This window comes from Felis catus, chromosome X, assembly GCF_018350175.1.
Source record: "Felis catus isolate Fca126 chromosome X, F.catus_Fca126_mat1.0, whole genome shotgun sequence".
Classification (NCBI taxonomy): Eukaryota; Metazoa; Chordata; class Mammalia; order Carnivora; family Felidae; genus Felis; species Felis catus.
Window position 1 is genome coordinate 47035912 of NC_058386.1, and position 17226 is coordinate 47053137.

The 17226-nt window shown below is 36.5% G+C and overlaps 1 protein-coding gene across 6 annotated transcripts in view; it reads right to left on the reverse strand.

Moving 5' to 3' along the window:
- Nucleotides 1-17226, reverse strand: part of WNK3 (WNK lysine deficient protein kinase 3) — a 189016-nt gene that overhangs the window by 31405 nt on the left and 140385 nt on the right. For 4 of the 6 annotated variants that reach the window (XM_019823858.1, XM_019823859.1, XM_019823860.3 and 1 more), the window contains exons 13-21: nt 15713-15829; nt 14313-14468; nt 14180-14231; nt 12817-12951; nt 11517-12460; nt 6263-6494; nt 5733-5863; nt 4573-5195; nt 1211-1422 (exon numbers count right to left, since the gene is read on the reverse strand). In XM_019823858.1, the coding sequence (XP_019679417.1) occupies nt 1211-1422; nt 4573-5195; nt 5733-5863; nt 6263-6494; nt 11517-12460; nt 12817-12951; nt 14180-14231; nt 14313-14468; nt 15713-15829 (2602 nt within the window). The remainder of the gene's footprint in view (nt 1-1210; nt 1423-4572; nt 5196-5732; nt 5864-6262; nt 6495-11516; nt 12461-12816; nt 12952-14179; nt 14232-14312; nt 14469-15712; nt 15830-17226) is intronic. The other 2 variants (XM_045050523.1, XM_004000545.4) reach the window with 1 other exon arrangement.

Sequence of the window (17226 nt, forward strand, 5' to 3'; positions counted from 1 at the left end):
GATACTAGAGCTGTTACAATATATTACCTATAGTGTCCAGTTTTTATCAAAAAATTAAGAGACATGCAAAGAAATAGTAACATATGCCACATATACAGACAAAAAAAGTCAACAAAAACATCCTGAAGGGGGCCTAGATTTTGGTCTTAGTAGACAAAGCCTGTATTCAAATTTAAAGAAACTATGCCTAAAAATTTAAAGGAAAGTATGATAACAATGTCTCAAATCAAATAGAGAATATCAATAGAGATAGAAATTATTTCAAAAAACAAATTCTGGAGTTTAAAAGTACAATAAGTGAAATAAAAAATTCACTAGAGTGGCTCAACAACAGATATGGGAGGGCAAAATAAAGAATCAGCCAACAAGAAGATCAATTAATGGAGAAATCCACTCTGGAGAAAAGAAGGAAAAAAAGAGTAAAATAAAATAAATAGAGCCTTAGTCACCTGTGGAATACTATTGTTGCAGGATTTTTTTTACCTCACTACCTGGAGTTCGTTGTCTCCCTGCTTCTTCGAAGAATGAAGACGTAGACACAAAATGAGCAGCAGGCAAAAGTTGTGGTTTATATACACAGTGGAATACTACATGGCAACGAGAAAGAATGAAATATGGCCTTTTGTAGCAACGTGGATGGAACTGGAGAGTGTTCTGCTAAGTGAAATAAGTATACAGAGAAAGACAGATACCATATGTTTTCACTCTTATGTGGATCCTGAGAAACTTAACAGAAGACCATGGGGGAGGGGAAGAAAAAAAAAGAGGTTAGAGAGGGAGGGAGCCAGAACATAAGAGACTCTTAAAAACTGAGAACAAACTGAGGGTTGATGGGGAGTGGGAGGGGGGGAGGGTGGGTGATGGGTATTGAAGAGGGCACCTGTTGGGATGAGCACTGGGTGTTGTATGGAAACCAATTTGACAATAAATTTCATATGTAAAAAAACAAGAAAAGAAATTGGGCTTCCACGTGTTTGTTTCCCAAATAAAAACATAAAACACACTCACATGCTCTCCAGAATCTATCATCTATCCTCACCATTATTTCATAAAAGAATACTTAATACCAAAAAGGTAGAAAAGAATCTCAGGATAATGTGCACTTCTTTAGAGCATATTAGCTTAATAAGAAATAAACTTTATATCATTATATTTCTAATTTTGCTGATCTTTCACCAGTTTTTTAAAACCACTTTCAGGACCGCTTTACCTGTGGCAACTGCGACATTGTCCACATGTGTCCAGGACTGGGGGCGGCTGCGAAGTTTGCTTTTGAAAGATCTTGGTCTACGTGGTGATGATGGTGGCAGAGGAGCCTCTGATGATTGGATTTTGCTATCTTTAATTGCCCGAAGGCGTTCATAGAGCTCTTGCAGCTCCTTATTCTGCTGGGTTTGAAGATTTACCACCTCCTGAATGTGTCTAAATGAAAATAATGCAGAAAGCATTTTAATAGCACTGACACCATACAGATAAGCCAAAAAACTCTATGCAATACAAGTAAAGTTTAACAAGGAATTTAGATTAAGAATGTAAAAATAAAGAATATTCACAGTTTTAGGATGGGATATGCTTTCCTAAGCACAACATTAATCAGACATTAAGAAAAAATTAAACAAACTGGAGTGCCTACGTGGCTCACTTGGTTAAGCGTCTGACTCTTGATTTTGGCTCAGGTCATCTCATGGTTCATGAGATCCAGCCCTGTCTCTGGCTCTGTGCTGATGGGGGTAGGGACTGCTTGGGATTCTCTCTCTCCCTCCCTCTCTGCCATTCCCCTACTCTCTTGGGTGCTCTCTCTCTCTCTCTCTCTCTTAAAATAAATTTAAAAATATGTGAAATGATTTTAATAAAATGAAAAAAGTAAACAAATTGACAAGAAAAAATTTCTAAAACTTCAATATAGTGAAAGACAATAAAACAAAATTTAAAGTCACACAGTATTAGTAATATTAACCTTTTCTTTATTATATGTTGCAAATATAAACAAGAAAATATTTTCAACATACAGTAAAAGATTCATAGAATACACAAATAGTTCCTAAAACTCAATAAGAGAAAAAAAAAGAAACGTAATAGAAAAAAGGGGAAAGAATATGAGAAGGTGACTCCAAAGAAGAGGAAATACAAGTAGCCAATAAATATGAGATGATGTACAACTTCACTTTTAACTAGGAGAATAAAATTATTTTTTAAGAAAAATTTTTAAATTCATCTGATTGGAATAAAAGAAAAAGGATAAATAATATCCAGTCCAATGTTGGGGCACCTGGGTGGCTCAGTTGGTTGAATGTCCAACTTTGGCTCAGGTAATGTTCTCACGGTTCAGGAGTTTGAACCCTGCGTTGGGTTCTGTGCTGACAGCTCGGAGCCTGGATGGAGCCTGCTTTGGATTCTGTGTCTCCCTCTCTCTCTGCCTCTCCTGCACTCATGCTCTGTCTGTCTGTCTATCTGTCTCTCTCTCAAAAATAAATAAACATTCAAAAAAATATCCAGTCCAATGTTGCTAAGAAATGGGAAGACAGATGGGGCACTTGGGTGGCTCAGTTGGTTAAGAAGTGGGAAGACAGGCTCTCATATATTTTTTAAAGTAATCTCTACACCCAACCTTGGGGCTTGAACTCATGATCATGACTGAGCTAGCAAGGTGCCCCACTTTCATATATTTTTGTTTGGTGTATAAAATGATACAGCTACCTTGGACAACAATTTTAGCAGTATCTATCAATTTCATGTGCACATACCTTTTAACCCAGAAATTCTATTTTTGGGTATCTATCCTACAAAAAATACTCACATAATTATGTAAAAATGTAAGGATGTTTACTTTGTGTACTTCAACATTATTTTTCATTTTTTAACATTTCAAGTTTTTATTTAAATTGTTTACATAAGAAAAACATGGAATAAGGGGCGCCTGGGTGGCGCAGTCGGTTAAGAGTCCGACTTCAGCCAGGTCACGATCTCGCGGTCCAGGAGTTCGAGCCCCGCGTCAGGCTCTGGGCTGATGGCTCAGAGCCTGGAGCCTGTTTCCGATTCTGTGTCTTCCTCTCTCTCTGCCCCTCCCCCGTTCATGCTCTGTCTCTCTCTGTCCCAAAAATAAAAATAAAATGTTAAAAAAAAAAAAAAGAAAAACATGGAATAAAACTGAAATGTCCATTAATGAGGGATTAAATAAACTTTGGCTATTCTAATGTATGGAACAAAGACTATTTGTGCAAACGTGTGTATACAAACACACACACACACACACGTGCACAATGTTAAGTAAAAAAAATTAGAATAACATATATTACCCCACTTTTATAAAAAGAAAAAAGTATGTATTTGTAAATGCATAGAAAAATTACAGGTCAGGCATACCAAACAGTTCACAGTGGTTGCCTCTGAGAAATGTGATCAGGGCACGAGAAGTACGAGACTGTTTTGTGTGCTTTATTACTGTTGTGATATTATGATTTACATTAGCATCTTTATCCCTGTTCCTGGCACCTATTTCTGAAAACTCTTGTAATTTCCTAAGCTACAAAGAGCAGTGGGAGAATCTTTCGTTTTAATATTTGGTCTGTTTTCCTCAAATAGCTCCAGTTCCTAAAATAGCTCCAGAGTGATAAAGGTGAAAGGAATCTTATTTATCACAAGCCCCTTGGAATCACACCTGAGTTTATATTAATGACCTTACTTTTAAAAAGCCCCTAAGGATGGAGACTGCTTGCCAGGAGAACCAACTCAGTGATTACAGTGGGACTTTCAGCTCCCCCCACTCCACCTCCGGGGAGTGGACAGAAGCTACAAACTGAATTTATTAGTCGCCAGTGGCCAATGATTTCATCAATTGTGCCTACCATAATGAAGCTTCCAGAAAAATCCCTGAACTATAGGGTTTGGAGAGTTTCTAGGTTGGTAAACACATGAAGGTGCTAGGAGAGTGTCACTCCCAAGAGGGTATGGAAGCTCCATGCCCCTTCCCCTACACCTTGCCATCTGACTATTCCTCAGTTGTGTCCTTTTATAATAAATTGATAATCTAGGAAGTAAACTGTTCTCCTGAGTTCTGTAAGCCACTCTAGTAAATTAACTGAACCCAACGAAGGGTTTCTGGGTGCCTTTGATTTATAACAAACAGGTTGGTCAGAAGCATAGGTAACACCGCCTGGACTTATGATTGGCATCTGTGGGACTGAGACCTTAACCTGGGAGATCTGATGGTATCTTTGCAGTTCTCAATCATCAACAATTTTCAGTCATTAAAATGTCACCAATTGTAAATTAGCTATCTGTCAAACACTTTGTTCTATAAAACTTGGGGCACTCAGCTTTGTGCCAAACAAGCAACAATCCCGGGGTGCCTGGGTGGCTCAATCGGTTGGGTGTCCGACTTTGGCTCAGGTCATGATATCACAGCTCCTGAGTTTGAGCCCTACGTCGGGCCCTGTGCTAACAGCTCAGAGCCTGGAGCCTGCTTTGGATTCTGTGTCTCCCTCTCTCTCTGCTCCTCCCCCATTCATGCTCTGTTTCTCTCAAAAATAAACGTCAAAAAAAATTTGTTTTAAAAAGAGAAACAATCCTTACTTTTCTCGTAATCTTTGAAGCTCCACCTTCAAATCCTCATCCTCTATTTCTGAGTCATCATCACTGCTCATTGGAGAAGATGGTGAATAGAAGAGTGAGCTCTGTGTTTGAGCAAAGGCTTTTTCTTCACGGAGTGGTAAGCACTGATCACTCACTGGAGCAGTCTTTGCCACTGACCTCCCTCTGCCAGCAAGAGTGGCTGAAAATTCACTATCAGAGCTAGGATGTTTCCCAGCAGTAAATGTCTCTCTCTCTTTAAGCAATAGTTCAAGTCCAGAATGCATACTACTTCCCATGGCTGAGTTTTCTTCCGGTTCCTTTTCTGGGGTCATCAAAGATACATCAGTCTCACAAGCTGTGTTGAAAGATGAGTAGTTGTCACCTTGTTTGGCAATTCTTTTATCTTCTTTAAAGGTTTCACGATGAGCTCGTAACTTCTGAGAAGGAAGTGAAGTTTGTGGATTGCACATGGAAGTTTCCATTTTCACTAACTGAGACTTGGCTATTTCAGTAAAGGCTAGAACTTCTTCACTAGAATGGGTTGTCATTTTATTGAATGCTGGTATGTGTTCTATTCCAAAAGATGTCACTTTCACTGACTGCTGCTGAGGAACTGTAATCACCTGAGATACAAAAAAAGGCAAAAATGACTGGTTCTATCTAACCAAAGAGTAAACCCACAAAGAAATTCAATATCAAAATATGGTACAGACAAGTGGATGGTGTGCTGTGATGTATACCTATCAATAATACACAAATTTAAAAGCCACTTTTAGAATTCCCATATTCAAAGTCTTTCAAGTGGGCCCCTTGGGTAAAGAAAATTGGCTTCATATTGCTCAAACAAAATTCCACAATTTAAAAAAATTCCATAATTCAAGTTGCTGAGATTCTAAAGGATAAGAAATTAGATTTATTAAAAAGATGACCCAATCACCCCCCACCAAAATGATGACTCATTTCTGTGCTCTTTTCCAGCTACAAAAATCCCCATTTCTTTAGACTCACCTTTATTGGAAGGCTACAAAAGGTAAGGGGATGTGTATTAAATATGACATTAATCTACACTGAAAATAAGTATCATCTACATACCAAGATCTTCAATACTATTACCTTTTACAATGCCCTTGTAGATAAAGATTCAACCAAAGAACACAAACCTGGAACCGACCCCGCTGAAATGATCCACTCATCACTTTGCATCTACTCAAAGCCCTAGTATCAGCTGTGGACTCTCCTGTCAGAGGAATGGGATCAGGAGCAACTGCTGATCTCATATCTTCTGTTTCCACTGTAAGTTTTGCAAAATTGTAAGCAGAAAAGAGAAAATTGTTTATTAAGACTAAATTTGTTTACATTACCAAAAATGAAGAAAAGTAGAAAAGCTTAAACCCTGCTAGATAATTAAAAAGTGTTAATGTAATAAGCAACATTGTAGAAGTCCCTAACTCAAAATCAGACGTATGATTTATCCCGAGACTTAGTATCTACGTGAAATGAATAACTGTAAAACCAAATTAGTTACAAAAGTAAAAATAAAATGGCAATGACATTAATGGGACATGTCACATACATGGGCTACGTGGGAAAAAGTGGTAAGATCTGTATATGAACAAAGAAACAAAAAAAAAACAGAAGTAAATGAAAAGTGATGTTACCTAGTCTATGTCCCTGACTGTAAGCACACTACCTTGACGGACTTTTGATCTCTTGAAAAAGCTGGTTGACTGCCGTAGCCTGTATGCCCAGCTTTTTAATTTGCGAGTCCAGGATTTCTTGCTAATAGGATTTTTGAGACTAGGACAAGTAAAGCTTAGGCCAAAATATCCACCTCCTGTCTGCAGATGAATGGCTCCACCACTTGACACAGCAGCAGGATAGGTCTCTGGATCCCCTGGAAGTGAAGCATCTGGAGACATCTCCTAATGGAGACAAAAAGAGAAAAACCAAAATGGTAATAATTTAGACATGGTGAATCAGTTGCTTATACCATTAGAGTTTCTTGCACTGACTAATCAGTAATCAAAAATAGAATGCTAGGTATACTTGCATTAATAGCATTTATTCATCACAATGAATCTAAAGTATTCAACTTATAGGAATTAATCCTCCCCTTTCTTTAAAAATATTAGACTTAAGATAAGTAAAAGAGCAGAATATAAATCTTCCAGCCTCGGATATTTTTTATTATAACAACTTTGAAAACTGAAAATTAAAATTGTTTCCTTCACGTGCTTCATTTACTAAAAAAGGTTACCGAAACCCTATGCTTTTAAAAGGAAACTTTTCATTTATGCTCATATTATTCAACAGAGTTAAAGATGCCTAATACACATGAAAACATAGAAAAACAAGATATCTAGGCATTTATATTTATAGAGAAATATTACCAAGTCAAATTTCTTAACTTTATGTAAGCACACAGAATCTTACAATAGGCCTCAAAAGTATTTCAAATTCTTGATAGAAATATTATTAATATCAGGCCATAGCTGGCTATAAAATCAGTCTCCTCTTGTCCTCCCATCCCTCCCAACAAAATGCCAGAATTAACTGTTGTATTCTAAATGAGTACTTTAAAAATAAATCCTCTATAATAATTAATATAAAAAATGCACAACCACAAATACTTTGGAAAATATGGAAATGGTCTCTACTAATCTAGAAAATCAAATGAGTATTTAAAAAGTTCAAATAATGGGATTCAGCATTTGTTTGCAAGAAGGATGGCCTAAGTGGCACTAAGTACACTGGAGTCTTAAATCAGCATTATTGACACTTAGGGCATGTCAACAGTTATTAAAATTCTGATCAATCAGTTCTTATTTTCCAAAGTCCCATTTTGGACTAGTAATAGTGCTACTTTCTTGAAGATAAAAGAAAAAAACCTCTCAATAATATTATAATTTAGAAAATGTTGCACTGGTCCCACTTCAATTACAGAAAAATTTTAATAAGTAATAACTGAATCAAGATGGTAAGTTAAATACAAGTTCTAGCCTACATTACAAATCCAAATTCATAGATACAACAGAAAAAAAAGATACAGACACATACATATATGACTAAAGGAGGAAAAGCAGCCCATGACACATGAAGGAACTGTTTCAAAATGCTGCAAACTTGGGTGGCAGATACAGACAGTAAGAGAGAGCACTGGCCAACCTAAAGGAAGAGTGGTTGACTAGAATGCTTACAAAGCTATACCCAATCTGTCTCCTTTATGCCTCCTAAACATCATCTCATAACACTCTCCTATTTACTGGACTTCTTTTGGTTCCTTGAACAGGTCTCCACCTGTGAATGTCACCATCACACACAAGTTCTTCCCTGACCACCTTGTAATAAAGTAATCCCCTACTTGTTCTATTATAACCTTTTATTTGTTTAGGGTTTGTCTTCCACTACTAGAATTTGAGGTCCACAAAAAAGAGATCTTGACTTACTGAATGTGAGAAAACTGGTTGGGGTACTAAAGAAAGAATAGCCAGGAAGTTCTCTTTCCCTCCTGACCTCCAAAGCAAGCAAAAGGGAGAGGCATCTGCTCCCAAATAAGAGTGGTGAGAGGCAAATGTTTGTGGCCACGAGAAAGATCAGCAATGGAGAAAGGAGACAACATCCAAGAGGAAGGGGAAGCTCTTCTACCTGTGAAGACTATTAGGCCACCTTCCAGGCAGCATTTAGAGAAAAGTTGTAATATCCAGAGCCAAGAAGCCTGTCCCATGCCTTTCCCACAATTACTGGAGGAAGGCTACAGCAATTATATATAGCATTTAGAGAGACAAACAAGGAATCTTACATAGGGAAAAGAAAATATGAGTACACAACTAAGAATCACCAAACACTTACAGGAAATCAGTACTATAAGAAAACACTAGGGGTGCCTGGCTGGCTCAGTTGGTTAGAATGTGTGACTCTTGATCTCGGGGTTGTGAGTTTAGGCCCCACAATGGGTGTGAAGACTACTTAAAAAAATAAATAAAAAGTTAAAAAACAGGGGCGCATGGGTGGCTCAGTCGGCTGAGCGTCCAACTTCGGCTCAGGTCATGATCCCACGAGTTTGAGCCCCACGTCAGGCTCTGTGCTGACAGCTCAGAGCCTGGTGCCTGTTTTGGATTCTGTGTCTCCCTCTCTCTCTGCCCCTCCCCTGCTCATGCTCTGCCTCTCCCTCTCTCTCAAAAATAAATACACATAAAAAATTTTTTAAAAAAAGTTTAAAAACCCACTAAATTCAATAAACAGAAGAATAGCCAAGGAAATAGCATTAATAACATAGAATAAGACTGTAATACCTCCAGAAAGATGTGTGAATATACTACAACCATAAGAAAAAGAATGAACTACAGTTATTGGAAATTAAAATATAATCCTTGACATAAAAAAATACCTGAATAAAAGTCTGGAAACAGCATAAAAATTGAGAAATTCTCCAAGTACAAAAAACAAAAGGACAAAGAGATGGAAAACATGCAATGAAAAGTTAATGGATAAGAAAAACAGGAAATGAAGAAATAAAACTATTTTTTCACAGATGATATGATCTTATATATTATACAGAAAATCCTAAATAATACACACATTCAGCGAAATTGAAGGTACAACATCAACACTTAAAAATTAGTTGTATTTCTGGGGCACCTGGGGGCTCAGTCAGTTAAATGTCTGACTCTTGGTTTCAACTCAGGTCATGATCTCATGGTTTGTGAGTTCGAGCTCTGCATCAGACTCTGCACACTGACAGCTGCAGAACCCGTGTATGATTCTCCCTCTCCCTTTCTCTCTGCCCCTCCCCCTCTCTCTCTCTCTCTCTCTCTCTCTCAAAATAAGTAAATAAATTAATTAAAAATTAGTATTTCTATACACTAGCAATGAAAAATCTGAAAAGGAAATTAAGAAAACAATTCCATTTAGAAATAACAACAAAGAGAATAACTGGTGCTGGAACAACTGGATAGTCACATGCAAAAGAATGAAGTTGAACCCCTATTCCACACCATATACAAAAATTAACTCAAAATGATCCTACCACGTATACTTAATTAATCAAGGGTGAAGCAAAATAAAGTCATTTTTGGACACTAAAAAACAAAAAAAAACAAACAAATTAGTCATCCATGCAACATATTTAAAGATATTACTCATAGAAGCATTTCAAAGGGGAAAAAAAGGAATTCTAGGACACCAGAAACAGTAGCAGGTAAATTTGATCCAGATGTAGCAATGGACACTTAAAACAAAAGATTTCATTTGACTTTAACACTTCAGTGAGGATCAAAGTTTAAAATTATTAAATTATATTTCATTTTTTATGGTTCTAATCATATTACATGATCATAGGCTAACACATATAATCATAACATAAATGCTGTTTATTGATCTTCAATTCTTTGAATCAACCTACAGGCAAAGCACAACCAAGTGTTACAGAAAAAAAATGTACATGTTATAAACTTTGCTCATGTTAAAAATACAAGTAAATAAAAATCGGGAAGTGTATGGGAAAGAAGAGGAAAGGGAAAATATTGTAATTTCCTCACCCTTCATAGCAGTGAGTTAACAGGCATTGTTGAAAATTATTAAATAAAAAAATAGATAAGTATATTATTTACACGTTATTAATGGCAATGACCTCAAGAATTAAAACCAGGACCTTAACAGTGTTTGGGGAAGGAAATGGAGTATAAGGAGGTGTTAACATAAATTACTTTTAATTTTCCCTCCTTCTGAACTGATTTCTTATTTATATATTAATTGCATAGTTTAAAATTACTAATTTACAAAAATATGAACATTTGTTATATCTATTCAATGGAATATTATGCTATTGTTTAAAAAAACGTGAGATGGAACTCTGTGTGCCAACACAGATAAATGTTCATAACTGAAAAATAATTCTGAACATCACATGAATATAAACATATAACATATATCTATATCTTTGTAAATATAAAACAGAGGAGTAAAATTATATAAATATTTGCAAGTTAATTAAAACCATGTCTGTAAAGATTCATTAACAGCTATGTCTATAGGTTTGGAAGTGGGATGGATTTTACTTTATATACACACATATACTACTTATATAATAATAATAAAGAGATACAGTGGTAAAGATTTAGAAATATATTTATGATATACTGTAAAATGAAAAGATAAATTTGCAGACAAATATGCATATAGCACAATCCTATTTTTGTGAATGAAAAGTTATAGGTATGTAACTAATCTGTGTAAGCTTAAGTCAAGAAGGTTAAGTATCAAATAGTGGATAAATACCAGATAGTCACTACCTCTGTGATGTGATTCTTCCTATGTTACGTAACTTAAAAAAATACCATGTGATTTCATTTATATGTGGAATTTAAGAAACAAAACAAATAAACATAGAGGGGAAAAAAGAGGAAAAAAAAAAAGAAAGACTCTTAACTACAGAGAACTGATGGTTACCAGAAGGGAGGTCAGTGCGGGGGGAGGGGGGGATGGTAAAATAGGTGGTGGGAATTAAAGAGTGCACTTGTCATGATGAGCACTGGGTGTTGTATGGGAGTGTTGAATCACTATACTGTACACCTGAACTAATGTTACACTGTATGTTAACTAACTGAAATTTAAATAAAAACTTAAAAAAATAAATAAAAGTCAGCTCTTCCTACACACTAAAACAATCTATAAATCAGTCCTGTTCTGTCACCAATACAAAAAAAGTCATTGCTTGCAAGTTCCTAGCTAATTCACCAGAGGGCTCTCTCACCAAAGATACTTCCGCCATCTCTATGGAGACATTCTTGGCACCTGTAGCCTAAGTCATGGCCTTCCTAATATAACCTGTGACCTCAGAATCTTGTGACATAGATAGATTAATTTCAAAGGACAGAACTTTAGAAAAGAAGGAATTTCTTTAAAAGAACAAGGATAAGAAATTGATTAGAAAGAATAATACTTACATGTAAACATATTTCGCTGGGTATAGAAGTTATCACATTCAGGTCCCTTTTGAACACTGATATGTTAGCAGGCTGACTCACAGCCACATTGGACAGAATCTTAGAGCCTGTCTGCTGAAAATTAGGGGACTGTGCAGGACTATCTTGAATTCCACTGTGACTGATGCCTATGACTTCTGGCACTGGACATGAGAGCGTATCTTCAGCAGAGGAAGAAAATGGAGAGTCTATGCTTTGGGTATCCTTCTGACTCTCAGGATAGATGCTAGATATGCTATGCTCCTGATAGAGCAAGTTTCTTAATTTTTCATCCAGAGTTTTAATTCGGTTGTCTGCAAACTCCATTTTTGGAGGTCTTTCCCCATCTGATTCCAGGACAGTAGAGGGTAGAAGGGTAGTCAGTTCAAGGCCAGGGGTCTGAGTGGGAATGACCATCTTAGGAGAACTTGCTTCAGTGTTCACTGTGGTTTCTCCTTCTTGGGAAATCAACTCTGCATCCATAGTTGGTTGCTGCACTGCTAAGGATTGAGGCTTTTGATCAGACATAAATGCCAGAGTTGTAAGAGAGTTACCAGCAATCTGAGTTGACTCGCCAGGAGGGACCATAAGTACATCAGCCTGACTGGCAGCTTGGTGACATGGATATGCAGGTAGAAATATGCCTGCTTGGTTGGTGAGTCCCTCACATTCAACTGGAACTGCACGAACTGAAGTAGCAGTATGAGTTGAACTACTAGCAACTGATGCCATTATCTGCCTGTCATCTTCCACTTGAAAAAATACAGCTTGCTGCTTAGTGTCTACACTGGCATATTCAGAAATCTTACCATCAACTACATCCTTGAGTTCTGATTTGGAGGCAAAAAGTACACGCTGGCAGGGATTATTTTCTAGAGTGAGCAGTGTATCCTGTGATATTTCCTTATTACTTGTGGTTCTTGGACCTAGAACAATAACAAAGAATAGCTAGGCACATATTAATAAATACAAAGCATGGACTAGTACTCAAACTCAAAGGGGACAAGAGGAGCAAGGGACAAACAAGAACCTGTGTGAATAAGTGTTATAAATAAGATTCAAAATACACAGAATTCAACCTGCCAAGCGAAAAAAAATCTTTATTTTTTCATAAATATTATATTTTAAAATGGCTTAAGTTACACCTTAACAATAGCATCTTCAAAAATGCTTATGAAAATTCTCATAAGAATGAAATACCCATGAAAACAAGTTAAAGATATGGTATAAATTTTGTATCCCCATCTTCCAAGTCTGGATGAAGTTGACAGATAACACTTACCAGAAAGTAGAGGTAACCCAGGAACTGTAGACATGGACTGCTGAAGAGGAGGAGACTGAGCCTCACGGTTTCTTATTGTTTGATTGATACAGAATCGCCACCGACCAACTGGAGATGACTGAGGAGCAGATTCATCTGTAGAAAGAATTTGCAAAAATTAATAGGCTAAGCAATTGTCAACATGTTTACCCTATTGATTAAGGAAACCAGGTTAAAACACCAATTTGTCTTGTATCTCCATTTCCAATAGCACTAGGATTTGCCAGTACAATGCTGGCAAATACTCTAAACAACTGAGCACAAGATATCTTTAGGGAAGGATTTTAGAATCTATGAAACAAACACTGTATCAATAGCAATAAAAGCAGGGCACAATTTTGGGGAGAAAATGGAAAACATTTTCTCCAGCTGTTCTGATCCTGATTATGATGATGCTTATGCAAATCTACAAGCATTAACATTTACAGAACTATACCCCAAAAGAAAAAAAATCAATTTTACTGTATGATGACTTAAAAACAAAGTCCCTACACCTTTACTCCTACTTTGTAAACTTATTTAAATAAGTAATTCTTTTTTAAACTTTAATCTACTTTATCAGTTAGAAATCTGCTCAAATTCCTCCTAACAAGGAAAAGAACATAGAGGAGGACCCTGGCATCCTAACACAAAGTAAATTTCAGGGTAATGGTATCTGATTTCATGACTCCCACACCACCTGTTGCTTCTTCATGTTGTTATAATTCCTTCACAGGTCCTCATTTGTCTATGGCTCTTCGCCCCCTCCCAGATACTCTAAATATAACCATGACCAGAGCTGAAAAGAATGGAGAGATAAAGTCATCAGAAAAGAAAACAGAAGACCCCATTTTTAGTCCCTGGAAGTTGATCTAGTATCTGATTTACAAAAACTTATTAGTGATCAGAGCAGGTAGAAGCATAATATTAGTGGAAGGAAATCAAGATATAAATGACTATATTAAAAAATGAGGCAAACTTAGAACATAGGGATATCAGTTCTGTCCATCTCACATCAGTGGTTAAAAAAAAAAAAACTTACCAGTTGACTTCAAACAGTAAAGCCGTTAAAGGTCATCAGTACTGCGACTGTTTTTCTGGTAACATACCATGCAGCAACTCGGAAATAAACTAATTTGATAAAGAACCAACACTTGAAGGAAACCTACAGAATGGTTTTACTTCTTACATCCGGGCTAAAAAGTCCTTTTAAAGTGTGGTAAAACCTACATTAACAATTTATTAATTTCCTTTATTGGCAAACATCTTTCCCAACGAAGTTGCATAAACTTTCCAAATGTCTTGCTTCAAAAGCCACATGGTAAATTTTATTAAATATACTTACTGCTGGTCTGAGTGGATGCAGAATTTATCTGTACTTGTTCAGATGATCCTGTCTGAATTAAAAATGAATAGATAAATAAAGAAGTTCCTGATACATATCTGAGAAGACCTATTTGCTAAATAATTGTTCTTACTTGGCTACTGTTGGATTCCACAATTATAGAGTCAGTTCCAATGGCTCTATCTACAGCAGAGTGGGCATGAAGGATCTCCTGGGCCTGACCTACAATAGCCCTCAATTCTTCTACAAATTTTTCTTTCTCGCTTTCCAGCACAAAGTTATCTTCAACCTGTCCAAAAGTAAAAATAAATCTATTAAATTTAGTTTCTTCAAAATTATAATATTGTATCCACAGTGACTATCTTAAAGAAAAATGAATTAAAATAACTATTTAGATACAAATGCCACAACAGAATTAAAAAACAACCAGCACTAAAGGACCACACAGTACATTAAATTATTCTATTTGGAGACCACTGATGTTTGTCAGATTGATACTACCTACCAGAGAAGAACACAGCATTTAAAAAAATATCTTGCATTCTATAAATTATCATTTGAGGAACACAACTGAGGCAATGTTTATGTTTAAAACTAGGATGTCCAAACCCATAAGTTTTTAAATCACAAATCACAAAATGAAGCATCTCTAATGATGATAAAGCATGGCCTGGAGACAGTTCATAAAATATGATGTTAAACAAGAGACAGAAATGACAACGTTAACTTTTAATATGTTTAATTATGGGGGTGCCTGGGTGGCTCAGTTGGTTAAGCATCCAACTTCGGCTTAGGTCATGATCTCACAGTTTGTGGGTTCAAGCCCAGCATTGGGCTCTGTGCTGACAGCTCAGAGCCTGGAACCTGCCTCAGATTCTGTGTCTCCCTCTCTCTCTGCCTGTTCCCTGCTCACATTCTCTCTCTCAAAAAAATTAAATAAACGTCAAAAGAATTTAAACAAAACATTTAATTCTGTTTCTACAAGAATACATATCTGAAGAAAATTGGCAGAAACAAAAGCATTATGTACTCTTCCCGCCACCCTTACCTATCCCCATGAAAATAGGGCAAAACTACTAACTTAAGCCTAACAATTAAAAAAAAAAGTACGAAAACTAAATGAAATGATGAACAGTACTTGACATCTATATGTAAGATGGTATATCAGTAGCTACTACATTAGAATTACCTGGAGCATTTCATAAACTACTGATGCTTAGGCCTTAACTCCAAAGATTCTGATTTAATTAGGGACCGGGGCAATGGATTTGTTTTTAAAAGCTCTTAAGGTGGTAAGAACCACTGACCTAGATAATGTCTTAATAAAACACTCTCATATTTTAGAGATAAGTATAATAAAATGAAAGAAGGTACAGTGACTTACTCTTGATCATAAGCAGTTTATCTTTGTGCAAATTTTAAAAACTAATGGTACCCTAAAAAAAGATTGCTCTGAATAAATGAGGGGAAAGGATGAGAGGAAAAAAGAGATGGAATGCCAGATGGAAGGTAATCTGGTTTCATTGTACTTACCATATAATCTGCAATGTCTTCTGGTGCGTCACCATCAGCATCAAACTTGAAGGTGACCATCTTGTTGTTGTGTGTCTCCAACTGACACTCCACCATGTTGTCTCCAGATGTTGACACCTGGGCACAAACATTTCACCAATTTAAGAGTCAGTTATTATCTTCTATTTGCAAATGGACAAAGGAACGTCTAGATGAGTTAACACACAATATATGGAAAAATAGTTTAAATTGTCGAGATTCTAAGAAGGTTTTTTTTCCCTGTTGAAACACTGCCTTAACACCCATTCTATGACAAATAAAAGACTTAAATTAGCAAAATGTTAGAACTGTGATCCTGTGGAAAAGAAAAATTTAACTTTTATGAAAACACAAAGTCTGAAGAGTCACTGTATTTTGCCAAAATGCAAAGTTTATTCAGTCCTTCATTTCCAAAATTCTCTTAATCACACAAATTAGCACGTTAAGCAATAGAAAACACACTGCTAATGGAAATGTATACTGGTCCAACCTTTTTGGATGGCAATCTAGCAACGTGAATTTTAAAAATTGTTAAATCTTCATATATTTTCACTACTTTTATTGACTTAATTTAAGTTGAAGTAAAATTAACAGTTATATTGGATTCAGGTGTACAACATACTGGTTTAACAATTCCACGCATTACTCAGTGCTTACCATGGTAAATGTAGTCACCATCTGTCACAAGACAACGTTATTACACTCTCATTGACTTTAGTCCCTTTGCTGTACATCATCCCTTACAACAACCTCTCCTCTGCCAACCATTTTTGTTCTCTGAATTTTTTTAAGTTTATTTATTTATTTTGAGAGAGAAAGAGAGAGAGAGAGAGAGCATATGGAAAGGGGGAAGGGGCAGAGAGAGACAAGGAGAGAGAGAGAATCCCAAGCAGGTTCCACACCACCAGTGCAAAGCCCGATGTGGGGCATGAACTCACGAACTGCAAGATCATGACCTGAGCCAACATCAGATGCTTAACCCACTGAGCCACCCAGGCTCCCCTGTTCTCTCAGTTTAAGAGTTCAGTTTTCTGCTTGTCACTTTTTTACCTATTAATTCTACTTCTAGCAATGAATCATTAAAAAAACCAGGGATCTTAAAAAAAAACAGGGATCTTTATATAGATCTGTGTTCAAGAGTGTTTGCTACAGAGAAAGAGACATGCACAGACATACAGACAAAAGGAGAGAGAAAGACAAAAAGAGAAGAAACAGACTGGCAGACAGAGATAGACTGATAGAAACAATTTAAATGAAGAATAACAGAAGTGATTATTAAAATATCATATCTCTATACAAGGGACTATCTAAGGCAACAATTTAAAATATTATGTTACCGGGGCACCTGAGTGGTTCAGTGAGTTGAGCATCCAACTCTTGATTTCAGGTCAGGTCATAATCCCAGGGTCAATGGATCAAGCCCTACATTAGGCTCCAAGCTGAGCAAGAGCCAATTTAAAATTCTCTCTTTCCCTCTACCCCTCTCCCCTGCTCAC